The sequence below is a fragment of the Curcuma longa genome, chromosome 5, assembly GCF_044706935.1.
Source record: "Curcuma longa cultivar G26 ecotype Majalengka, Jawa Barat chromosome 5, ITB_CL_G26_1.1, whole genome shotgun sequence".
Taxonomy (NCBI): Eukaryota; Viridiplantae; Streptophyta; class Magnoliopsida; order Zingiberales; family Zingiberaceae; genus Curcuma; species Curcuma longa.
This window is the reverse complement of record NC_133865.1, coordinates 9,181,059-9,208,000: the sequence shown is the minus strand read 5'-3', so window position 1 is coordinate 9,208,000 and position 26,942 is coordinate 9,181,059. Positions and strand designations below refer to the sequence as shown.

Here is a 26,942-nt window from a genome sequence, read left to right as displayed (position 1 = left end):
GTTTCCGGCCGAATTCTGTTGGATTCCGACCACTATCCGATCGGAATCCGATGCCAGACGGAGCGTCAACGAGCGGCGCGTCGATCGCGCCCGAGGCGGTGGCCAACAGTGGCCGGACGGCACGGCCAGAGCGGCAGCAACGGCGGTGGATCGCGGATGTCACGCATGGATCACGAATTCCTCATCGCGCAGCGTAGCATTTCTCTTTATTTATTTATTTAGTTATTTTTATTTTTACGCAGTTAACCACTTTGCATGTGTTGTCTTCCCATGCCTTCTCCATGATATTTGAGGTTCTTACCATGTTCCAAATGCAGGGCACAGTGGGCATTGAATGAACTTGTTTTTTTGCACCAAAACCCAGTAAAACCAAACGCAGTAAAATTAGTCAGTAAAATTAGTTCCAATAAAGAGTCCAAAGGAGAGAGAAGACGAGAATAAGAAACGGATGAATCTGAGCAACCTTTCTTCAGTTTTACTAGTTACTTTGTTCCCTACTTTACCGAAAGCCAACTACTCTCTCATGCACGTGAATGTGACGCCAAGCATTTATTGCATATAACAAAAGAATTTATATTTTTTGGTTATCGGCCGTTGGCTTCAGATCCTGATCAGTAAAATATCCAGTTATAATGTAGTTGTGCAAGGATCGTGGATCCAATGTTCAATTATTAAAAAAAAAAATGAAGAAGAAGAAAAAAAGAATCATGGATCCAATGTTGATCTCATGCATGCAGTTAACGTGTGAACTACGCATGTAGAAGAAGACTCAAAAGCAGTGAAAACAATGCTGCGTGAAAATCTTCAGTTTGCAGAAGGCAAATCTATTCATCCAAATCGATCTGTCAGATCAAATACAAGGAGTACTATAAGTAATAAAATTCGGTTTCTATCTGATCGCAAACTGAAATGAAGAATCACACTGAGAAAATCCATGCTGTTTGTGTATATATATATCGCGCGAATTAACAAAGAAGAAATTAACTAATTGGCATGATCAGAATCCTGGACCTTCACCCTCTTGGCGTGCGGCGTCGGCTGGTCGACGACCGGGCGGCCTCTCTTCTGGAACAGCTGCTCCAACTCTTCGGCCTCCACCGTGACGAGCTCCAGCACCTGCGGCGGCCTCGGCCGCCGCCGCCGCCGCCTCCACTTCCCCTTCCTCGGCGGCGGCGGGCAGTTCAGGGGCGCCGGCGGGAGCCTGCTGCCCTCCGACGTCGGCGTGCGGCAGCAGTACCCGGGATCGGACTCCGAAATTCCACTGCCGTCGACGGCGGCCTCCTGCAGGTCATCTGCCACCGGAGGCGAACTGCTCCTGCTCACTTCGATGGGCCGCAACCCAGCAGAGGCTGACATGATGATCTAAATAATCTAAGATGCACACAGTTAGGCTAGGCATTATATATATATATATATATATATATATATACATACATATATCGTAAGGCTTGCAAGAGAAGGATGTTAATGATAATAATTATGGCGTCGCAATGTTCCAAGATGATATGAACTTTTTACTTTTGGATGGACGAAGATGGAGTGTGGTGGGACCAATGGAAGAAGGGATCTTATCTTCTATTCATTCATTCTAAGACGACAGAGGCGAGGGGCAGTGAGTGATCGAGGGCATAATCTAAGGGAAGGTAAGGGACGGTCAAAAGTACAGCGTTAATGGTAAGCAAAAGAGAGATTCAGAATTAATTTTGCGTTGGGTTTATTTTGAATAATTAAACAGTGAAGGGAAGTAGAGGAGGGAGGGGGTCATAGGATACCCTTAAGGAAGGGGAGGGCCCGGGCTAAATAGGCTTGGCATTGGATTCTGCCGTGGGCGTTAAATGCACCGCCCTGCTTGCGCATTAGATGCGATCAATGAAAGAATAAAGGGCAGGGAATTAATTAAAGGGAGTTACTCTTGTTTACTTCTGCTCTGGTATATATTCTGTTCTATTTTTTTTATATGACCTTTTTTATAAAAAAAATTAAAATAATAATAATAATAATACATCTTATAATTATTAAATGTTTTGTGAGACATTTTGGAATAGGAGAGTCTTTGTTTCTACCCTAAACAACTCTCGTCATGTACATGTAAATTAGGAGTGTAAACAAGCCAAGATGCTCAAGAGCTATTCAAGTCTCGGTTCAAAAAAAAGTTCATTTGAATTCGTTCGATTAAATTAACGAGTCAAACTCGAGTTTGATTTCGAACTTGAAACGAGCCTTTTTCGAATCAAGCTCGAACTAAACTCGTTTAACTTTAAAACGAGCCTTTTTTGAATCAAGCTCGAGCCGTTCATGAACTATTTAATTTCATTACGAGCCGAGCTCGAGCTTAAGAATTAAAGCTTGAATCAAACTTGCGTCGAACTCAAACTTAGGAAAAACGAACCGAACTTCGAACTCGAGCCTCTTACTGTTCGGCTCAATTCGGTTCAATTACACCCCTAATGTAAATGTCGACTGTAAAATGGCATACCTCCTCCAAAGCTTGTGGCTTGACGCAGGATGGAGCTGCTACATTTCTGGTGGTAACAGGTGACACTAATGGATCCTTGTCCATGACGAATCTGCAACAGACAAAGTATACAAATCAATCCATAGAAGAATAATGAACTTTCTGTTCTGGGAAAATATATATCCGATCGTACCTTTGCTTTTGCCCATCATCTTTGATTTTTAACTAACCATGAGATAAGTAGCATTGTATGCATCATTAAACATATCGAACTTGGATTACATAAAAATAATAAATAATGGTATACACATTTGACCTACACTTTCACACCCTATAATATACATGGATGTTCTGATAAAGTCTTGCATTAAATTAACCAGCAATAAATAAAACATGGATTCAGCATTCGATATATCTAGATGAAATCTAGATACAACAAATCATGATAGTAATGCAGCATGGAACATTGCCAGGTAGAAACATCTTCCTGTTCCGAGAACCTCAAGGGGGAGAGGAACAAAATGACATGGACGTCCCGCAGGCATACACCTGGGGCGGTTGACAGTCGCGATATTTGACTTGATGAGCTTTTAGAGTAATGCTGCCATTTATTGTATAGAATAGGCTCGGATGACCTCGATGATCGGCGCACGACACAGTGGGCACTTGCCTCCCGTCCGAACCAACTCATTGGCACATTTTGAACAAGTGCACATGTGCCCACATCTGATGACAATGGGGGAAAAACAAGAGTTGATCACTACTCAGTTCATAATCCTTGATGTTCATGAGTGAATAGGATGGGAACAAACCTATAGAGAAGAGAGTCTATATGACTATCGCAGCAGATGCAGCAGGTACCTTTCCTCACTTGACTCCATTTGGATCCATCATCAAACGACACCTCGTACAAGCCTGAAAAGATTAAGAAATGTTGATTATTATTTGGAGGGACCTCTTATGATTTGACTGGATGTAGTTAACGAATGGAGATGAAAAAAGGTTGGTAACAATGATGAAACATGTTGGCTAGTAGAAGGGGGAAAAAACACAAGGTACCTGGATTCTTCCAAGCAATCACATGTAGTGAATACAATTGTTCTTGAAATTCAGATCTAGGTGTTACATTAGAATCTGTGGATGCTATTTTGAACAAAGAAGTTACACTGACCTTGTCCTCCAACTGAACGGTTCAAAGCTGCAGAAACTTCCTGCCTAACAGACCGCTGCAACTCTAGTTGCATATCCATGCAAGCCTCCAACATTCTTTGCATATTACTCATCCCTTGTTGTAGCCTAGCCATATCAGCCTTCAAATCATTAATAACATCCCACTCCTGTGACTGTGGCAGAAATTTATGTGTTTCAGGAATCAGGTAAGCAACAAGAAATTAATACAAAGAACCACCACAATTACACAAATAGAAGCAAGAACACTAAATAGACAACCTAAACTCACTAAAATGGAACACAAACCAAAATGCTTTCAGATTCAGTTAAACAAATGCAAATAAGAATAATGTCGAGAAGAAATCACTATTTATGTAACATACATTTTAGAAAGAAACCACAAAGAGAATGAAGGAAAAATGTCTACGTCTACAAAAAAGTATGATAATAATTAGAAAAAATCAAGTCACATCAATCTAAATGTTTCAAAATTAAGAAAACATGAATTAATAGGTAATTTAAATATCGAATTCAAACATTACTGGCAAAAGGTACGCACAATTTCTGATCTATGCATGTTTCTTCTGGACCAATTGTTATGATGTAGGGTTGAATGCCATATTGGTTGTCGTGGTGGCAAAGGAGGAGGTGGAAACATAGTTGGATGTCTGGGTGCAGTGTTTTGAACATTCTGGGTAAGACCATCGACCTGATTTTCCTGATCTTCATCTGGTGAATTAGGAGTAGGTAAAGGTCTTTGGAGATCCCAATCAATGGGAGATCTGCCTTGCCGTTCAATATAGGACTGTATCAATTGGTCTAGGCTTTCACGAAAACCACTGTGAAGAAGGTTAGAAACACTTCTCCTGCAAATTAAAACTTATTAACGAAAATCAAGTATGAGAAAAAGAGTAATAATCACAAAATCAAACTAAAACATTTGCGAGAATCAGAAATTACCTGCTTAGAAGTTCCCTGAGTTCCATGCTATATACATTTTCATCATCGGGTGGGATAAATCTATCAACTCTTCTATTAGGGCTGGCCCTAGAATCATTCAAGACATCAGACTGTTCATCCTGCCAGGTTCCTTCAGTAACACGAGATTCATCTTCTTGCCATCCCTCTTGAGCCTCTGGGAGATGATTGTCCCCTTCATCTCCATTCTCAGGTGTTTCATGTACCCAGTCCTGGACTAAATTTTCCTGCCAGTTTTCATCAAAGTCTCCTCCATCCTCTGCATGCCACTGACTCAAACCAACCTCAGTACCTGGCTCCCAAACTCTTCTCTCTAGCATTGTTTCCTCCTGCAATCTATCCAACTGAGAAGCGGATTCGTTGAAATCGATATTATCATTGACAGTGATAATCTCTAATTCAGTTGTTGAATGTGGCCTAGACACTTGATCAACACTTGTTTCCACAATCAAAGATTGGTTCTGATCTTGATTATCATTAGATATCTCTGGACCTGTACTTTCTTGGGAATGATTTGTTTGTACAGTGGTAGAGCTTGGATTAGCAAATGTGTCATTATGGCTGTTTGCTTGACCACGAACAATATTCTCTAATCTGAATCGAAAACCCTCCCTACATAGAAAATGTAAATATGGTATTCATCAAGAATTTGTTGGTTTGACACTAGAACAAAACGACCCTCACTTATCATAAATATGTAGATAGATCTATTAACCAATCACTACCTACTTATGTACGTAATTAAGGTACTAGAACATCTGCAGTGCCGCAGATTCAGCTTTCATTACGTGAAGTTCAAGGCTAGGGAACTTAATAAGATATTAACAACAGATGACATTCAAGAATACATAATGTCTTCTTTGCAACTGATTCTTAATGATTTTATACATGCAGAGACCATAGCTCAAAGATTGATTCCATAAAATGAGATCATCACACTGTTGCTGCCAAACTAGAACTTATAGAAGTAAATAACAAACACAGATAGTAAATAACAAACACAGATCTCTTGTATATGAATACTTAAGCAAATAAAATATCTCTGGACCTTTAAGAAATATGCTGGCAAAAGTTTGGTTTAATTTCTCTGTGTGCTATGCGAGCACAAAAGAAATGAAGTTTCTGCCGCTAGGGAGGCAGAATGCAGAGTCTCTGTCACTTATATTGTTCCTTAATTTTCAAGATCTACAGATACAGAGTTTTGAAATTGCTTCTGTTGCCAACTTTTTTGGAAAAAATTACTTCAAGGGAAGGACCAAGTTTCTTTTCAAGGTGATGATCCTTTTGGCTACCTCTCACAGACTACAGTAACAGTGAACTAAATCATTATGCATGCCTACCAAACCCACAAGGAATGCAAGTATCCCAAACACTAACTGGTTCTAATATAAAGGTCACCTTTTTCCCAGAATTAATGCAGCATCCATTACAGCCTATGTGCAGTTGCCAATAAGTTATCCCATTCAAAACCATAACTATTACATATGATATCAATGCAGCTGCAATCGAAGCTCATATGGATGCACCTCAGATCACAGTCCTATTAAATGGTCCCAAATTTATATGCATTCTTGAGATATATTAAAGAGAAGCCTTTTCCAATCATAATGGATTTGCACATGAAATTATGATGATGTTACAACATTCAGTATGAAAACTCACAATATTGACATACTCAACAAAAAAAAATCTAAAGAAATAATCCATATCACAAATTGGAAAATCTTTAGACCAATATCTCCTATATTCAGTCCAACTATGTAGTCAACTAGATTCTGTCATATATTATATGTATGTCGCATATTAGCTACACAAACGAACAAGGAGAATCACACATTTAGTTACTGACAGCTCATTGCGTAATTATAGCTCGGAGTTTTACAATGAGTTTTCACATTTCCTTGTTTAGCTTACTCTAAGAACTCCAATTTGAACTAACTGTCATCAATATTAACCTTTTTTTATAGTTTTATTGCATTTGGGTAATACCCTGAACACCGACCATTAAACTAATGCAAATTGAGAAAGAAACCAAAACATAAGTTAAAAAAATTATACCTAAGACCAGATACACGGTGCCGTTGTCTGAGCTGGCCTATTTCCCTGGCTGCTGCTGAAGGAGGTCTTTCTTCATCCTCCTCAGTTAGCCTACCATTTCTCAAGAATCTACCCCTAAGAAGTGACTGGAGGTAGAAAATAGTTAAGGTAATCTAAAAAAGAATGCTAAAAAATTAAAAGTTAACTGAGGATAGAGATTGTCTAATTGAGTAGTAAATCTCAGAACAAAATCTGAGATAACTTGGTCATTATATTTATCACTGAAGGGAAGTATCTGACTAATTAAGTTAAGTTATACTTTTGAAAATCTTTGAAAATAATGTCATGCTTCTTAAAAGAAAGATATGACAAACTAGAACATAGGTCCTTGTCATTTAAACCAAACAAAACATGGAAACTACAGGAAACACATCTTTCCCTTTATCTTGTGCATGCCCAGGTAAGTCAACCATTCATTCATGTCATCAAAAAAGTCTTATGAATGCTACTACATAGGTTGTTGCTCTTCTAATCTTTCTCTTATACCCATGATCCTGTCAATGGTTGTTCCATTTTGTGTTTGTTTTGCATTGTAACTACATACAACTCCAACATTTTGCCAATTCAAAGACTCGCTATTCAGTATACACAAGCATCATCAACATTAAGCTGTCATGTATTCAGTTTTAGTGAAAGTAAACTTAAAATCAGTAGTTTCTAAAGATTTTTCCCCACAATTCAAGTTCCAAATTTTACTAATTGGTAAGGTAAAATAATGACATTGGAAGGTTCATGGGAGCAAAAAAGATAGGGAGCAAAAACTATTTTTAACGTTCACATAATATTTTTAAATCTCAGTACAAAGCATTTTAAATTTCATACCACCCTACTTTGAAGTACAAAATAGTAGTATCATTGGCACTATGAAGATGAAATGTTGTTATCGGTTAAGTGGTATGTCATGTCAATAGGAGTGGCATGTTGGGGCATCCCTTGCATTGGGTATGAGTTGAATGTAAGATATGCAAACTGTGACATCCCACATTAGACATTATACAGATGTTGATGATTTTTTAAGACGTTGCTTAGTTCTCTTATTGAAAGGGTTCAGGAAACATGTACCACAAGTAGTGTACTGATATGCTATTAAAGTTTTTTCTCACAATTAGCGGAGCATTTGTAGTGATAGATATGAGTTTTTATTTAGCCCAAATGACACTTGAAATCTAGCTACCGACCAAAGGATCCTCAGGCATACACTAGCAGAGAGTTAAAATAAAAGGAGTGAACAAAGTTAAATTCCAGTTCTTTCCGACTGAAAATTGTTGGCATTGACCATAAAATTGGACACTTACTTGAATGCGATTGCGATGAGCAAACTCTGAAACTGCATGATGCTCAGACAAGCTTTGAAGCTCACTCTGCCTCTCTGTCACCATCCTCATGATCAACTCAAGGCGAGCTTGCCTCCCTCGCAGCCTCAGCAACTCTCTCTGGACATGCTCAGGCTGACCCTCCTCAGTATCTGTGACTGATTCATCTCGGTCCATCTCCCTCCCTGTCCTGCTAGCCCGAGCGTCTCTCTGCTGTTGGCTAGCCATCTGCACCCATTCCCTTACCAACCTCACCCTTTCTCTTTCAATCTCCCCAAGCCACTCTGCCCTCTGGACTTCATTCCTTGGTGAAATTCTTGGTTCTGTCTCTGTAATGACACTCTCCGTCACCCATCCACGAACGATCTGCCTCACCCTCTCTCTCTCACCTTCCCCGAGATCAGGAGATTGCTCCCTGCTTGACCTCCGGTCGTCCTCCTCACCAGGCCGTCGCAATAAATCTAAATCCGCACGAGACCACTGGTCGTAGCTGTTATAATCAGTCTCGCTCGCAGCCACTGAGCTTCCCTCAAGACCCCGACCCTCGGTGCGGCTCCTGTCTCCGTCCATCGACTCCGTCGCGCCGTCCCTTCGCCCCCTAGCGGCGGCAGTCAAGTGCTCCAGCTCCCGCCGCATCTGAAGGATTGACGACGCTCGGGCAGCCACCGGACGTTCCACCGGAGAAGAGGAAGGGGATCGCCCCGGCTCGCGGAGGAATGAGGAATCGAGCATGGAGACGGTGTGAAGGCCGGCGAGCGCCATCAGCTCAGTCTCCCGGTTCCTCCGCTCGATGTTGGTGATCATCTCCTCGGCCTGGCGGGCGGCCCAGCGGCTGAGGATCCGCGACTGCCGCCGCGCCGCTGCGGACGACTCCGCGAGCTCATCCCCCTCGAGGTGGGAACGGCGGCGCCGGCGAGCGAGCTGCTCATCTTCGCCTCCGGCGCAGGAGGAGGAGGAAGAGGAAGAGGCAAGGCCGGGGCCAGTTATGCATCCGTCGAGGTGCCCGCGGACGAGCTCCTCCAGACCGCGCTGGAACTCGGAGTCCAATTCCGCCATTGCCGACTACCACGTAAGCGATCTCTCGCGATCGTCGAGGTCGATTCTGGATACGGATCTGCCGTGCAAAATCAAACCCTAGAAGTAGATGGCGATCATGACCGTCATCCCAATGCGTGACAGAGAAGAAGAACAAAAAAAAAAAGAGAGAAGAGAAAGACGGAAGCCCCCGACAATTGTTATGATCCCAATTACTACTATCTCGTACCTTTTTAGTAAACCTTGCAAAAGATCCCAATAGAACGCAAAAATGAAGGAAAATTGCAGCACTTCATATTTTAATAAATATAAAATTCCAATCAAACAGGACCTGTCCTTCTCGTGGCGTTCTTCCCACGCGTCGCGATCCCCTGTCGGTCAACGGTTGGTGTTGCGTGTCCTTCATTCAAATGAAGCTTTCTTCCTTACATGTATGTCTTTATTAACTGAATTTGAAATTTTGATCTTCAAATTGTAAATCAACTAATAGAATATTGGGTCAACCATTCCTGTTAATATTAAATAGAAATTAAAAATTTTCGACTTTACCAATCTCCATTTTCTACAATTCTGAAGATCATCATTAATTTCAGACACAATCAAAATGCACACATCTTTAAAATGATAAAATATCAAAAGAAACCGTCCATTTAATTTTATAATTTATCCTTTGTTGCAGACAAAAAGGAATGCACTCAAAGAGTGCAAATTTTTTCCCTCTGTTATGCTTCCAAAGTATATTTGCATGATCATTCTCATATTAGAAAATTCAATTTCATAAGTATAACAGTGGCACAATTGATTTCATCACTATTCACGAATTCCTACGGTGAAATGAAAAAAATTTATGAAGATCTAAATATCTGAATTATTAAAAAACACATGCATTAACAATCTCTCGCTAACTCCCAGTAGCAATTATTCAATGCCTCTTCAGGTTTCCTATGATTGTGCTTGATCAAGATGGTAAACGCAACAGAAGAATCAAAATGAATAATTATTTAAAGAATCAAAATGGATTATTATGGTACAGCAACGAAATACCAAGGCAAGCAGAGTTATGGCTAGGTGACAGATTACATAACCAGTTCATGTGTTCCAGATTAACAAAAAGCAATAGAGCACCAAACTAGCCTGGAGTGAAATGAACAGAAGACCTCCGATAAAACCGCAGCCTCTGCATGGAGTCTAGATCTTTACAATGGCACCAAACCAATTTTCCACATCAATCTATTCACCTGAGGCCTTGTGTGTTTGTTTCGGAACATATTTTAGTTTGCTATTCTTTTCAGTCTTTGTTCTAAATTTGGGCTTGAAAGAATACGACAGCTCGATTGAACCTGATACGGGTGACAATTTATATGCACCGATAGATCTGCCACCTCCAAAGCTATCGTGCCCTTTTCCCACACCATCTGGTTCACATGATTCAGGCATAATTTCGTAATTGTCATTTTCAGCCGTATCATATTCATCAAGTACTTCAGCTTCAGATGGTAAAACTAGCCTCACATGATCAGATACAATAGCCTCCTTCCATCCTGCATAACAAGGAATGATAAATCATATTTATGATGTATCATTGCTCCTAATCAACTATGAAGATAAAGATATTGTGAAGTAGAAAGGGACAACATTAGCTAGGGGCGGCAAAAGACTCTTACGCTGTGCAAGAAAAGCTTCTGCAATTTTGCTTGAGAATAAGATTGGCCCAGCACTTGACTGCACCGCCAAAAGATCCTGCTGTGCCTCGGAAGCATCGTTCATCCTCCCATCCAAAGAGAAATTGGTCTTATCGGCAGACATTGAATCAGTAAATTCTCCACATAAAGGCACACCGAAGTTTTCTTTCCTCATATTAGACACACTGTTTGTATCACTCCTGTTTTCATGGTGACTCACAGGTTTCCACAGCATCGCCGTCGAAGGTTTGATATTGTGTTGTCTGGTATGAATCTTGTCTGGCTTACTACTTGTTTTATCACTACTTCCAAGCGCTATACAAATAGAGCCGATTATAACTTCAGAACTATCAGGTTTGGCTGACTGGCCTTGATGGATCCTATCACTTCTGTTGTATGGTGCCTCTTCACGTTTATTTTTTTGTGTCCAAATCTTATTACTAGTGGCAGATGAGGTGGTCTTCGGCTCCTTATAAGGGTCATACCTCATTGACAGTGAAAATTTTGATCCAGGGAACTGAACTGGATAACCATTTCGAATGGTTCTTTTTGGTTTATACTGGGTTGAATAAGGATGCCTGCCATTCATCTGATCTTGATCAATACTCTGATCGGCAACCTCAGTTTCCATTTTGATCCTATTCTCTGTAGCGTGGCCTACAGATCCATTAAGTTCCACAGGATCATGACCTTCCTTTTCTGATATCCCAGTGGTGTTGAAATCCAAACGTGGGGAATCACTTGTTTCAGCTCCAGGCAGAAAAACCCTACTTTCTGCCTCAAGTAAGTCCTTTGTTTTCTGTTCTTTCTGCTTAAGTTTCTTCAATCTTTTCCTTTCGATAAGTTCGTCTTGTCTGAAATCAGCAGGTCATTTTTTAGTTACTGACAAAAAAACTTCAATACCCTATCTTTGAACATGAAGTATAGCTTATGTATAACTAGTAACAAAAAAATTTCACAAAGCAAAAGGATTCGAATATGCATTTATTCTCTAACCTTGACCAGCAAACACAGAATATGTCATGTTATAGATACTCAATAGTCCAATCCAATGTTTTAAGTCCCTTACCAATGCGGCTTCAGTGGCTGACTGGAAGCCTAAACTAAAAGCATGCTGATGCAAGTGCTGATACCATGTGTCAATATGAACGGAAGGGATAAGCACAATAAGTGCAAATTAGGAACTTATTTATTTTTGAAAAAAATATAGATTCTAAAAAATATGATTCTGGTAGGTTCTCTTATTTAAGAGAACAAATTTTTAAGGTAATTTTTCAATTGGTAATTATACTATTAGGAGTGTAGTTAGAAACAGTTAGTTAGGAAATGGATATAGCCTAACTGACACATTTGCTCAACCACATGTACATGTCACATTTACAGAGCACAGCTTTTGAGGCCTACAAAAGGAAACTTAGGGACACTAAGGAAGCCATGCCACAGTCTGTTGAGAAAGGGTAACAAACTACTAAAGGGCAATTTCGAGGCAGCTACTTGTCCCCTCTTGAGACCTCCTACGCTCACACTTGCCTTGCAAACCACTTCAACAGAATTGAATTCACCAAGGCCAAATTGGCATGCATCTGCTAAGCACAGATGGACTCAAATCTAACTAAGATTTGACCGCATCAACACCAACTCTAAGATTTGCCCAATACTAGCCTTACTTGCATACACTATAACCTACAACAAACCAAAAAAATGAAAAATGAAAAAAACAAAACAAAACTAGCGATGCTTATGTGGATGTGTTATATGCTAGATTTGTACAATTACCATATACTTTAGCATGCCACATCAGAATTTGATATTAAAATGTGTCAACATTACATAATGTTATCTGAGAAATACATGTTGACTAGATAGATTCACCATGTGTAATGTTAGACTAGGCACTAATATGTTTCTGTTCATGAAAGGTAATATTGAAAAAATTGTTAAAGAATGTTTATTTATATGGTTAAAAAAAATAGTATACTAGATTCAAGATATTTGGTACCATTACAATGATTAGCCCATAACAATAGATGAGTTGCATTTAGTTTGATTGTTATTTTAAATCTTACCTAAGGCAACATAAAATATCGATCACCATTTATGTATACTTAAATTCACTTTACTAATTTTTCATAGTATACTTGAAAAGGATTAAAATCTAAAATAAGATCAGGAATCAATTTGGCATACAATCAAACAAATATCACAGTTCATTTTAATAGTTAAACATGCAAAACTTTTTTTCAAGTAAAGCAGCCTGAGCAGAATAGATAAGTTTGTGTGCCTAAGATGACGATATCACAAGATTATGTGACACATTTGGCAATTTCACAAGAAAGGAAATCAGTATAGAACAATAAAAATCTTTATTAAACCTAGGATGAAAGAAACAAGGTGGTCGAACTCATTCTATAAACCCAACAATAGTATTGGTCTCCTAAAACCAAGTTCTAATCTTTATTATGTTTGCTAAAACCCATAATAGATATAATTGCTACATTATTCTGAACGCAATGATCAATGTTAAAATGGATGTGTTGCATTATTTTAAAGGAATTTTAAAAAAAATCAACTACCTAAAAAGCAATTAGGTGTACCTCTAAAGTTCATCCAATTAGTGCAGGTGTTACAGGAAGACCATCGAAAACTTGAATTAATATAATAAAAAGTGATTCAGCTAATTTGAATATATTAATTGGTGGAGCATTTCATACATCTTAATGTATCTGTTCACATAGCCAATCTCAAATAGTTGGAACAAACACAAGTTGGCAATCATTAAGATGGTGATGTAGAATATTGAAAAACTAGTTTACAGAGTTCATTTTTGGTGAAGTTATTTGAGAACCAGTAGCTAGGTAATACAATCGTCTAAAAGGGAGGATTAATTAAGAGTAAATTTGATACAAACATAGGAAAAAACTACATATTAACACTGCCACATTTCTTCTCAATCCACTTTCATCCCCCTAAAGTATTTATTTTTTTCCCACTTTCTTTGGCTCCTAACACTTAAAGGATGGAAAAGTGGTGAGAATATGAGTGGATGTAATAAAAGAAATGTCTACATCCCGTTCATTTTCTCACTTTTCTATATCCTTTGGAGGAAACAGACCCTTGAGGGAAAGAGGGTGATTAATCTTTCACTATTTCAACAAACCAATGATAACTTTACAAGAACACACCTTGTAACAAAAAAGGAAGGTTACCACAGGAAGTAGATTAGTCTCTGGTGTCAAAAAGTTATTTGAGTACTTTCGCCATAAGGTCTATCTGAAGTGTCAAGATTAGATTACCTTCTCTTAGCACTTTCCTCTTCTTCCATAAGCAACTTATGGCATTTCAAAGCTTCTGCGTCCTTATCAGCATGCCATGCTTTGACCTGTAAATTGTATCAATGTGCTCAAAGATTTGTTTTCTTTCACCACAAAATGAGAAATCAAGTGTAAGAAACTGAGACGTTTTTGCTCTACCAGTCTTTGTTCAAGCATGAAGCTAACACAAGAGATTAGGTTTTTCATCTCCAAAGCAATCTTTGATACTTCTCCATCAAAAACAAATTTTTGCACTGAGATAGCAGTGCCAGTAGATAAAAAGGTCTTTTCACTTGCATTATCAAGGATGCTGAAGAGTTCCTCAGAAGATATATGAGAGCTGGAAGGCTTTTCTTGGATCAAATCCTATAAAATAATAATAATTCATATATTGGTGGTTGAAAAGACATGCATCACCAGCCTATTGCTGCAAGGATTTGTCTTTTACCAGTAGAGTAGATCCAGCCTTGGCATATGCTTGTGGTAGGGAAGAAAATAATGGTTTTCTTATCCATGAAGACAATGACTTCACTAGAGAAGAACCATTTACCTCCTGCACATATGCTTCTTATCAGAATCCTCACCAGAAATACAGTGCAAAATTAGCAAGTTTAGTTTTCAGAGACGATGGATAGGAAAGTACATAATAATCTTCTTAAGAACATGGAAATAACTGTTTCATCTGTGACGTGGATCTAGGTAGATGCAAAAATCATGAGAGATTATTTAAATAGTATCTATTTCTTCTGGTTGTCATGAGATATAAAAGCAACTATCTTATGCTTTACAAATCCTATTCTCAGTAGCTGTCAATTTGTCAATATATACTTTCTCATGTTTTACAAGACCGTGTATTCAGTCCTCTCCTTACCACAGAAAAAAAGTTTAACTAGATATCAATTTAATGATATGCGTTGTCATATGCTTTGCATTTATATGTGGATCATGGAGTCACTATCGCACATAACAGGCATAAGTAAAAGCCAACTGAACTCAAGATGAACTATAGAAAATATAAGGTGTTGAAGGAAAAAAAATACACATTTAATAATAAGGCACAAGTGACGTCAACAAACTTGTATGGCAATAATAATAAAGCATATGTTGGGGTAAATCATGAAAAATGTACGTTGTTGAAAAGAATGACCTCACCTCCATATCCATATTGGTGAAAGAAAGAATATCTTTGCGGTCCTCCAAAGGTAGCTGAAATGCAACACTAGAAGGTCAATGTTATGAACAGAAAAAAAAACAAACTAAGCAGGTTAAATATTGACAGGATGAGTCTATTGAGGCATGATGAGAGCCCAAAATGTATCGGATTTAGTCTTTTTTGAAACTGATTTCCTCAAGAATATATACAAAAAACTTTACAACTAAGAAAAATAATTCAAGAAAAGAGTTACCTTATCCCAAAAGACAGCCAAAAACTCCCTGTTCCTTGAGAAATCCTACAAATGAGAAGGAATCATTAACCAAATGAAATTAGGTGCAAAAGCAAGTCAAGAATATAAAATAACATAATCATTTAAAGTTGATTAAAAAAATATAATTTTTCCAATACAATTCAAATGTTAGGGGTATAAGAATCACATTTTCAAGGCAGGAGATAATTGAACAATACAATCATGAAGTACTCAAGCATATTAATTTATAAAGTACTGTGAAAAATAGTTCAAAGACAGTTGTAATCTATAACTTCTAACAATAGGTGACACCAGAGAAGAAAGATTTTATTTGCATAACAGTATAACCAAAGCAGAACTATAGACAATGAGAGAACAACAACAGGAAAGTATTATGGTTTATTCTTGTTCTTATGTACACATCTTTAGTTGATAAAGAAAAAAAGGATTAAACATTCATTGTCCAACAAAAGAAGATAAAAAGAAGCAGGAACTTAAAATAAAGGAGTTAAAAGAATAAAGACCTTATCAATGTTTAGGGAGCGCCTATGCACAAGTATGTGCCTTCTATAATTTAGCGTAGAGCATAACTCTCGAGAACATTTCTCGCATTTCTGAAATTGGACCTTGGGTGGTGAAAGTAAAGGCCATCCTGGAAGATCTGGCACAAGAAGAAAATGTGCATTTATGAACTTAAGACCAAACTCTTTGATTTAGCCAGAATTAAAAACCTATTCCTAGTTACATCCTGAATACCTGCTTTAGAGAGTTGACATACATTTTTCAGGCTCACCGTTCGCCCTTGCAGCAGCTTGAGCAAAGGCTAAAACAGCCTCAGGAAATCTAAGTGCTTGCATTTGTTCAGATGAGCTTTTTGATCCTTTAGAGGTAGATCCATTGTCATTTAAAGAACAACTAGCTTCCTTAGCCACATTCACATCAGTAGGATCACCTCTCCACACTTCAAAGGGGGTCTGCTTTCCACCTGCACAGTTTTCCAACTCTAAACCTTTGGGAAATTTAAATCTGACAGAAATTTATCTATTGGACCAGATGATCACCACTTCTAGAGAATGGATCCTTCCCAATGGTCTGTCTGATGAAATTGTTAATGGAATCATGCCCTTCCTTCTCTGGCTTCATCTCACCAAGCGATGCCACAAGCTTTTAAATTTGGCAACAAAAATACAAATCTTAGCAAGATTTTGCCTTTTCACCCTTCTACTTCTAAGAGAATACAATTATACATAAATCAATGAAGAGCCCAAGAATATAATGACCCTAAAATCCTAAGACCGCAATAGAACAAGAGAAAACAAATTGCCTGACAAAGGTTAAACAAAGACAAAATAAATTAATCTTGTTCTATAACTAAAAATGAATTTGATTCAAAGCTAAATGGAGATATGAAGACAAATCATTAAAAAACATATGCAAGTGAAACATGGTCAGTCAAATTGTGGCAGAACACAAGTGAAATGTTGGAGCATACGTTGTCCATCTTTAAAAAAATAACATTAACCAAATTGATAATACCACATAACAAAAAAAAAATTCAACTATAAATCTAAACATAAGCAATCCAAAATGAAAAAGTATATAATCTATCATATAACGTACAAAATTAATCACAGTAATATATAAAACATATAATATTCAACAACTATCACATAATCCATCCAAATAATCAAGTTAAGCAGTACATCTAATGATCTAATAGTATCACAACATATCTCAATATAATTGCAACCTCTTCTAATTTATTTAAACCCTATTTACTAATTTGATTTATTTTAATTAATTTTACTCGTGAAAACAAAAAATCACCATCCTTTAGTCCAAGTGTCCAACAAATGATTCAACCAGCAAATAGATTAAGAAAAAAATAACCTTAGACCTTAGTCTAAAAAAGAAACAACAGTATCAATAACATAATATGTTCATTGTGCTCCAGCTTAGCATTACATAAGCAAGATGAAGAATCAGGAGGTGTTATTCTCTTCTGGCAATTTACAAAAAAGGTTATAATGGATGGTTTTATCGAAACATTTACTAGTATGTATCTAGTTATAGTTATTTATGCTTCTCAAGCTTGTGGGCATATTAATCTCAATTTTTAAATCTATTTCTTTTCACCACACCAGAGCACGAGACATGTGTCTATGCTAGGAAATAATCACAATAAATAATGATGGTAATAAAGTACATTCCAATGCATCTCATCGGCTGAAAAAGAATGATACAAAAGACCATATGTTTGTGTGCATAAGCATGTCTGCAATATGTTTTAATGCTTATTTGTTCAGATTGTCAATTATCATCAATCTATTTTTTTAGCACCAGTAGATTTTTCTACCTAACACTATCTTTATTTGTTGATTTTCTCACGAGTCAACCCCTTTAGTACATTGTCAACTTTCTTCTCATATTAGGGATTGCCATTTACGAACATTGAGATCATAATCAAGATGCATACAACATCACACCTCACAGTAACTTGTAGCGTATTCTTGCTCATTGAAGAGTCAACCAAGATGAAGATGTAGACAAGTAGACAACTATGAGGAGTGTGATTCTTGTAGGTGAAGAACAATGATACAAGACTCAAATTTTTTTAAATTAGACAGGTATAATAAAATAAATAAATTTATAATCCAAATTTTAATTTCATGAGACTAGGTTATTATGCATAGTCGATAAAAAAGGCTCACTCCCTCTGTTTGCATCTTTCAAAGAATAACATACAATTTTCTATATTGGAGATTCACTCCCTTGATGAGATCACCAAAGGTATGCAACCCCATGGGATCACTGTTTGAGACAAAAGTCCATCCTATTGTTGTCTCAACAATTGCAAAGGTACCAAGGTCGAATCCATGTTGAAAGAAGACAGGACATTGCAAATGCTATTTGTTCGTAGATTATGTGGGATTGACGAGCATCAACCATAATCATTAAAGTCCAATTTTTTCAATGCCCTTTTATGTGTCAGCTAGTCGTTTATCTTCTCATCACCCAGCCAATTAGAATCCACAAGATATATGGGTTATGATATTAAAAGTAGTTCAACTGGTAGTCAGAAATGGCATCCAATTTATAATATTAGTTTTCTCCAACATTCCCAGAAATGGCATACCTACCTGATAATATCATAAATATCAATTTCTTTCGAATAAAAATCCAATCATTTGTGCAAACATTAGAAATTATAAGGTCAAAGAGAAGAGGAATATTAATTATGTCAATCATCATGCGTTGTGATAGAATTTTCAAAAGAAAGTTGGAAGTTAGACATCAGCAGTGTTCTCTTGCATCACAGGTACTTCTTCACGAAATTATAATCTCTAGAAAATTTAACATTCTAAAGCAATTAGATATCCCATTCAATTAACCTCCACAGACAACTAGTTTCGATCGACAACCAAGTCAGAGTATCAGGTTAGTGAATAATTTCCGAAGATTCATATCAACAGAAGACATTAAATTAGCGGCAACCAAACAAAGGATGCATCAAGCATAACCGGTGCATTAACGACAAACTAAGAATCCAATTTGCAACCCGCATATGAATCCTGTGTCTAAAAGCGTATAACGATAAAATATACTTATTTTCCAAGTAAATTTCTTCAAAACGCATGACAACGACTCGGTCAATTACCAAATTCGCCGATCCCAGAAACGTAGAGGCGATTCCGAGGTATTAAAAGGACGATCCGACTGCTACGGACGGGAATCTCAGTGCCCTGAGCTAGATGTCTCGCATCGTTGCTGGATCGATCGGGATGGAGCAAAGCCGAGGCCGGCGACGGCTAGAAACCAGCAACCAGGAGATCGGCATACAGAAGAGGCGGAGAGCGGGGCCGACGGAGAATCAAGGGGATCGGAAGGAGGCGATTGGTAACCTGACAAATAATGAAAGAGACACATCAGACAATAGGAGGAAAATATGAAAAAAGAAAATGCACAGTCGAGAATGGTCACTACAGAAGAAATAAAGCCATTGTTTTTAGAATTTGTCTATGAAGCCGTATATCAGCATATGCATCTGGAATGCTTCACAATATCATATATGCTTACATCTAGATCCCCAACTTAGCATTTCCATTGACTCACTCATACCGAACTAGCTTATTCTTTAGGCGAACAAAATCTTTGGGAACCAACCAAATATAAAAAGATGACTAATGTAGTCGATGTACTATAACACAAATATAGAGAATCAACAGGACAACAAGGAAAGAACTCCATGGCTAAAAATAACACGAGTGTTGAGGAATGCTTTTGAAGGGTAAGAATAACAATGAGTCACACTTGACAGACCTTTTTGACATGAGATTAGTGGCAAAATTTTCACAATGTAAAACTATCACAATGGAAAAATCAAGTAGATCAAATTCACTTATACCTCACAATAAAAATTAATGAATCATAACACACTTCTGAAGAAGAAAGTGATGAGGGATGGGATGATTAGGAACTCTATGACTATGATGAGCCATCAGTATGACTTTAAAAAGATTACAAATTTCAAATTCAAAGTTCTATTTTGTATTATAAACTTAGATCCTATTTGCATTTTGTTATGATTACCTGGTAAGCATGAGAAATAACAGATTGCCTATTTTAATTATATTTTCATAATATAATTAATGTTAATAATTTCTTAAAAGTAAGCATATATGTGACCACAGATTTCTAGGCATATTCATTATGCAGTGATCCAACAGCATATCACATGTATAAGCTTTTTCATTTTAACTGATGTTGTGATATGTCACAAAAGTAGCTCTTTTGCACGGTTTATCTAGAAGTAGTAAATGATAAAATAAATTATCAAGGATGGATGTTTGGTTTGGGCATATTTAGCCCATTCAACCCATCAAATCCAACTCGATAGAACGTAGAATCCAATAGGCAACGGATACAAAGTCATTCTCACTTGAATCCCACCTACAAAGTCTCTTATCATCCAGAGAAAACAAACGTACCTCTACACAAGTAGTATGTGGAATGGTTCATAGGTCATGTCTAACTGAAGCATCACAAGCTAGATAAGAGAAATGTAAGAAATTGAAGAGGAAACATGGGGAAGTTGAAAGTAGGAAGAGAAGAGAGGAGAGAAAAGAGACACCTAGAAGATAAATAATTCAATTCATTATCATGTAGGTATCTGAAAACCAATTCTAAAAAAAATAAATATCAATTGCACTTAAGTGCGATAAATATTCCCAGTATATCCAATCACATGCCAGTATATATGTCAGTTTGAATAAAACACAAGCATCAGAATTCCCTTTAGCTAATATTATTAGGCATCAGCCTGCATCCTGACACCCAAGAATATCAACATGAAGATAAAATGAATAATTTCACGACTGCTATAAAATACATCTGAAATTTGAGGGAATAAAATAGCGAAGCACTTCTATAAAAAAATTTTAGAAAGTTCAAATAGGAACAAAACTCTTAACAAAAAACAGTGACTAGTTGACTACATCCTGAAAATTGCTAAGCCGGTAGAATAAATGACCAAAAAGAAACAAAGAATACCTTAGTTCAGAACATGTTGGGGCAAGTCTAAGTGGTTGAAGGTCCTGGAGAAAAGTGTTTACACATTAGTATAAATTTACTATATGAACACATGCTTTCAAATAATCAAAACTACGCATTCCATAAAAGGCCACTTACTTTCGGACATGTATAGCTATTGGTCCGATCTATTAATCTCCTTGATAATGTATTGTTTCTCCCATAAGCAAACTTTTCAATAACACTGTTTCTTCTCCCATGTCCATACGGCATTGCCGGCTATGTCTATATATGTACAAAAAAAAAAATAAACACACACTGACAAAGTACATGGATCATATGATAATGTTGAGAATCATTCACATATGCAACAAGAAAAGGGGAGATTCAAGTGGCATAAATCTTATTGAAGAAAAAGAAAACATGCTGCCTTATCTTTCATTGCTGCTGAAACACAGTATCCGGTACTACATAGTGATGAGTTTCCATTTTAATTCATTGGCCTAATATTTTTTCCTATTAAATAAAACACTGAAAGCACATAAAAGTTTCAATCAATAGAAAGATTGACAAGCTCATTGGGACATATCTGTGAAAAGCATTAACAAAAAGTGTCTTCAAGCACCATAAGTGCAAAAAAAGATACTCTTACTTTTTCTGAAAAATTCTAACGACCCAATGCATATCCAATAAAATGTAAAACTTAAATGTCCAATGGACAGTTTATAATACATATTCCTTCTGTCTCAATGAAAAAACCATAATGTTTGAGATGATTGTGTATAATTGCTCCAACAGTGAAAAAAATATGAAATGCATAATTTCTGTTGACATCTAAGTCTTTCAGATTGAGAATAATAAAGCCAGATGATTAGATAAGCACCTATACAAATTAGAGAAGTTCTAAGGCTCAACATATAAGGGATAAGGAAGGCAATAATATATTACAATGGCATATCATGTATCCTGAAGAGTTAAATATGTTAGCATGCAGATTAGAATTAGTTATTGTTGGAACTATCCTCAACAAGGGTAAGTGTGACTATGGATACAGAAATAGGAAAATTTAAATCGGTTTTTAATGAGTAAAAAAAGGAGCTCTCCATTAAGATGAATCATAACAAGCAATCTCAATAGTTTCTACAAGGGGATTCTCTGAAAGATCCAAATCATGTTCTCAGAAGCCTTATTGTCCGTCAAATATTCCACATTAAATGGTTGTGTCAACAAATAAGTGGGTAGGACCTAAGATTGGATGTTCTTCGAGAAAAACAAGATCTGTGGAAGAAGGATGTGTATCTGCCCATTCAAATTCCAACTCAATCCTAAGCACGTAGCTTCCCTACTTTAGATATAACATAAAATGGCAAAATTTGTCATTAGACCACTGCAGATGAAACTCCCCTATAACTGTTTCCAAGACGCCCAGCTTCCCAAATTTTGACATACAGATTTGGCAAAGAATACTAGATAGAAAGACAAAAAGGAATTATCTTTTATGTCAAAACATCAATTCAATTTGGAGAAGAAACATCAGACTCAGTCGTCTTAACCACAACCTTACCCATAGCACCATAGTCAAGGCAGTCCACAAATTGCGCTCCCAGAAAAACGCCATAATAAATCGAAGGTTCTTCCATCAAGCAAGCACTAGGAGGGGATATAATTTAGCATATCGAATAATTACGGTGAGAGCGCGGCGACACCATGAACAACTTCACGGCAACCATTCGAACGAAAAACAAAGCGGCATGGCGAGCACGAACCACATCCAATCTCCGAAGAAAGACGCGGAAAAGAGGAGAAAAAGAAGGAAAAGAGAAAAAAGACAGCCCCGGACGGACTATACGACTTTACTAAGAACAGTAACGACCGGAATCATCGAACCGCACATAGGAAAAGCATGTACCGAAATTAGCGCATGGGAAAGCCGGAATACGCGGCAGGATGACCCATACTAAACCAAGACAAAAGCAAGAGAGCGAGGACGACACCTTGGAGCGCGAACGCAACAGGCCGCACCTCTCCTTCCCAAACGCCGAGCTTTTGATGACTCCCCGCTCCTCCTCCCTCCCTCCCTCCTCCGTTGCTGCACTTCCGGCGACCTATACGCAATCGGGAGATCGCCGACGATGTCAGAAGGAGCACGAAAAGCTTCCCCCTTTCCCTGAGCGATTAGCGTGGCTCCGCGATCGCCGGCGATGTCAGAAGGAGCGACTAGGTGGAGGATGTTCTAAGAGAACGAATAGACGGCACAGGGGTTCGCAGTGAACGAGTACAAGTGCGTTCTACCCACAGTCTGCCTAGATTTTAATTGGATAAACGTCGATGTCAATCGTGGCCCCACCGAAGACAACGGCTTGGGTAAATGAACGGTACTGTCCATCGAGGAGATCGCCTTCTTGCTGCGGCGCGACCGCATACAAGGATTTCTGGTGGCCGTGAATTAGGTCACGACGATTCGATGACGTGGCACCTATTAGAAATCTCAGGCGGGCCCCGATACGGTTAAAATAGTGAATAAATTCATCATATTTTTAAAAAAACTGTTTTAATTAAAATTGCAAGTAGTTGTCCAAGAAAATATAATTTTAGTAAAAATAAATAATATTCACTTATTTATTTAAGCAATTGCCATAAAAAATTTCTAAAGTTGATTATGACACTAAATAAATTTGAGTTAAAAAATTAATTAAATATTAAAAATATATTTTTATCATTTTAAAAAACAATATCAAATGTTTTAAATAACACAAGCATTACTTTAAAATTAGTTTAAATCCTAAGCTAGTTGTTAAATTGTGGAAACTTGATTGTAATATCGCAACCGCTTGATCGGGCAATTTTGCAATCTTACGGTTATGATTTTACTAGTGACATTAGTTGAATCGATCTTATGTTTATAATAACAGTGAACACCCAAAAATACACATGAATTTGTTTTTCATTGAATCAGATTTATATAAATTTAACTTCAACATCTCTTAATCATACTCAATTAATTAGGAATTCAATTTAATCTCGAATTATTTAGGTTGATTCGATTTGATATCCAAATCCATTTTTTTAGAATCATCTCGATTCTTAGGTTAACTCTTTCCTATCCATAATATGTGAGATTAATCTACTAAACTCTCAATTGCTTAACTACTTGGAATGGTTAAGTGACACTAAACTCGTTTCATTTAATCAGAATGGTATTAGCAAACGCAACCTAAATTTATAGGATTTATCGTTGTCAGAGCACTCAATTTAATTTGACAGAATTCAATTTCATTTGATTTAATTTATTGCTAAAAAGTGTGGGAATTAGGGGTGAATATAAAGTTGATTAAATTGATAAATCGATCGAACTGATCGAATTAAAAAATTCAGTTGAATTTTTTCAAAATTTTGATTATTTTTTCTAAAGTCAATTAAATTGAATTAATTAAATTGAAAAAATAATTTATAAAATTTAAATAAATAAATTTATAAATTCCTAATTAATTAGTAAAATTTTATTTAATTCGATTAATTCAGTCAAAAAATAAATTAATCGATAAAATATCAATTTGATTTATTCAATTTTTATTGAAAAATTTAATCGATTCGGTTGGTTAAAAAAAATTGATTTATTTGATTTTTAATTAATTCGATTCAGTTCGATTCGATTTTAATTGAACCTTCAGTTTTAAGGGGATTTCTCTTAAATTTATAATGGATTAGATTGATTAAATTAGGGGTGAATAAAAAGTTGATTAAATTGATAAATCTGAACTGATCGAATTAAAAAATTCAGTTGAATTATTTCAAAAAATTCAGTTGAATTATTTCATAATTTTGATTGTTTTTTCTAAAGTTAATTCATTTAAAATTTTTTATTCAATTAAATCAAATTAATTAAATTGGAAAAATAATTTATAAAATGTAAGTAAATAAATTTATAAAATTTTAATTAATTAGTAAATTTTTATGATATTTAAAAAATTCAGTTAATTCAATTAATTCAGTCAAAAATTAAGTAACCGATAAAATATCAGTTCAATTTATTTAATTTTTATTAAAAAAATTTAATCAATTCAGTTGGTTAAAAAAAAAATAACGGACAATGATACGTTTTCAATTGGAATTGGGATTCGACTTAAAAAAAAAAAAAGAATTATAATAATTTCCGTTATAATTATGAGTCCTATATAATGCTGGTTGGGCTGTCTCAGTTTTTTGCAATCCGTGTCTCTTCTTCCTCTTTCCTTTCAACGCAAAGCAAGCAGAGAAGCTGCGACGGGAGCGGAAGGAAGGACATGGCGCCGCGTTCCGAAGTGGTCTTGTTCGGCGACTCTCTCACGCAGGGCTCGTTTCGGGATGGCAGATGGGGCGCCGCTCTCTCTCACTACTTGTCTCGCTCGGTGGATGTGTTGCCCCGAGGTTACAGCGGCTACAACACGCGGCAGGCGCGGACGGTGATCCATCGGGCCGTGGAAGGCGTCACTTCGCCGGCCGCCTTTACCGTCTTCTTCGGCGCGAACGATGCTGCTCTCCCGCATCGGAGCGCAGCCTCCGTGCACGTGCCCCTCTCTGAGTACGTCAGTAATCTGCGTGCCATCTGCGCCTTCATCAAGGTACGTTCTCAAAATCTCAGCCCTGGTAATATAATTGAGTTAGTTAGGATGAATTAAAGTTGTTAGAGTGGATAAAGATTGAATTTTGATGAAGTTAAGATAATATTCTCTTTCATCGTGATCAACTATAGTATTTCGATTTATCTTTTGTTCATATGATTCATTTCAGGCAAAATGGCCTTGGACTTTGGTGATTCTTATCACACCTCCTCCCATCGACGAAGAAGGCCGTCTCCGGTAAGTATATATATCGACATCCACAATCTCGAATTATTTATCTTTTTTTAAAAAAATTATATTGAATATTAATTTAAAATATATATATTTGTAACATAATATCGAATGATATTATGCAGATTCCCTTACGGAAACAGATCAGGTCTACCAGAAAGAACCAATGCTGCTGCGGGGACTTATGCAAGAGCATGCGTTTTCGTCGCCCAACAACTTGGCCTCCCAGTCATTGACATATGGACTAAGATGCAACAATTTTCAAACTGGGAGAAGACATTTCTGTGGTAAGCTTTCATCTCATTCCTCAAATTCTTATAATGGGCAGCCTTCATCTTGTTTAAGCAATTCATGTCCACTTTCGATTCAGAATGTAGGAAGATTAGCTCATTTGAGTTATCGTATTTGTAGGGACGGATTGCACTTCACAGCTCTTGGAAATCATTTACTGTTTCAGGAGATGATTAAAACACTAAGGAATCATGGAGTGATTGATTATTGACCATGGAACTATGGTGTTTGAGAAGCCATGGAGCTAGTCTTCTTCCTAATTCAACTAGTCAAATATCGTGTTTTACTTGCAATGGTAAGTGGTAAAGGTTTTGTTTATCCTAATGACCGATAAAAAATTTTAATATAGGACTGAACCGATTATCTATTAGTTGGATGTAATTCATACATTATTCTCATTCAACACCAAGTTCGAACATGTTAAAATGATATCATCGTCCCAGGGGCAATGGTGCCGCGGTAGGACATTATATTCAGGTTGTCATCCAAATACCTACGGTTCGATCCATAGTTACGGTGTATTTACAGAAATTTTCCTTCAAATGAGGAGCGTAATCAAAGGATGTTGGGCGTCTGGGCTGGCCGCTGCGTGCACTTCCCGATTTACCCTGATGGCCGATGGGAAACTTCCATGGGATCGGATCAGTCACCCCTAGAGATAGTCAATGAGGTTAACTATGATTTATCATTTTTTTTTGTTAAAGCGATATTATCGCCTAATGATATGAATGAATCTCTTTAAGATTTCTAATAATTTAATTTGATTTATAATTTATAGATGATCTATCTGTTTATATAAATTTATATTTTATAGATTTTAAGGCGACTGAAAAAATATTTTTG

General features: G+C 37.0%; 3 protein-coding genes and 1 long non-coding RNA gene across 5 annotated transcripts; 1 reads left to right on the top strand and 3 right to left on the bottom strand.

Annotated features, from left to right (window-relative positions):
* Positions 1–2,729: 2,729 nt before the first annotated feature.
* LOC141829525 (uncharacterized) lies at positions 2,730–9,182 on the bottom strand. Its single transcript, XM_074717016.1, has 7 exons — positions 7,996–9,182; positions 6,662–6,786; positions 4,586–5,215; positions 4,185–4,491; positions 3,627–3,798; positions 3,268–3,370; positions 2,730–3,181 (listed from the first exon to the last, which is right to left on the bottom strand). The coding sequence occupies exons 1-7, from the start codon at positions 9,067–9,069 to the stop codon at positions 3,064–3,066; spliced, it is 2,529 nt and encodes an 842-aa protein (XP_074573117.1). The 5' UTR covers positions 9,070–9,182; the 3' UTR covers positions 2,730–3,063.
* Positions 9,183–10,015: 833 nt separating this feature from the next.
* LOC141829465 (uncharacterized) lies at positions 10,016–19,336 on the bottom strand. 2 transcript variants are annotated; one of them, XM_074716941.1, is made up of 11 exons: positions 19,106–19,336; positions 16,509–16,611; positions 16,226–16,432; positions 15,972–16,108; positions 15,448–15,492; positions 15,194–15,247; positions 14,490–14,594; positions 14,201–14,407; positions 14,024–14,109; positions 10,713–11,584; positions 10,016–10,589 (listed from the first exon to the last, which is right to left on the bottom strand). In XM_074716941.1, the coding sequence occupies exons 2-11, from the start codon at positions 16,588–16,590 to the stop codon at positions 10,279–10,281; spliced, it is 2,106 nt and encodes a 701-aa protein (XP_074573042.1). In that variant the 5' UTR covers positions 16,591–16,611; positions 19,106–19,336; the 3' UTR covers positions 10,016–10,278. The 2 variants fall into 2 exon arrangements, with proteins under 2 accessions (XP_074573042.1, XP_074573043.1); XM_074716942.1 differs by having other exon boundaries at positions 16,241–16,432.
* Positions 19,337–20,995: 1,659 nt separating this feature from the next.
* On the bottom strand, positions 20,996–23,037 carry LOC141828957 (uncharacterized). The gene is made up of 3 exons (XR_012601860.1): positions 22,971–23,037; positions 21,136–21,261; positions 20,996–21,041 (listed from the first exon to the last, which is right to left on the bottom strand). It is a non-coding gene; the product is annotated as an uncharacterized LOC141828957 (long non-coding RNA).
* A 2,166-nt stretch (positions 23,038–25,203) lies between these two features.
* LOC141830244 (GDSL esterase/lipase At5g45920-like) lies at positions 25,204–26,310 on the top strand. Its single transcript, XM_074717735.1, has 4 exons — positions 25,204–25,577; positions 25,747–25,814; positions 25,934–26,095; positions 26,220–26,310. The coding sequence occupies exons 1-4, from the start codon at positions 25,260–25,262 to the stop codon at positions 26,308–26,310; spliced, it is 639 nt and encodes a 212-aa protein (XP_074573836.1). The 5' UTR covers positions 25,204–25,259.
* The last annotated feature ends 632 nt before the right edge of the window (positions 26,311–26,942 follow it).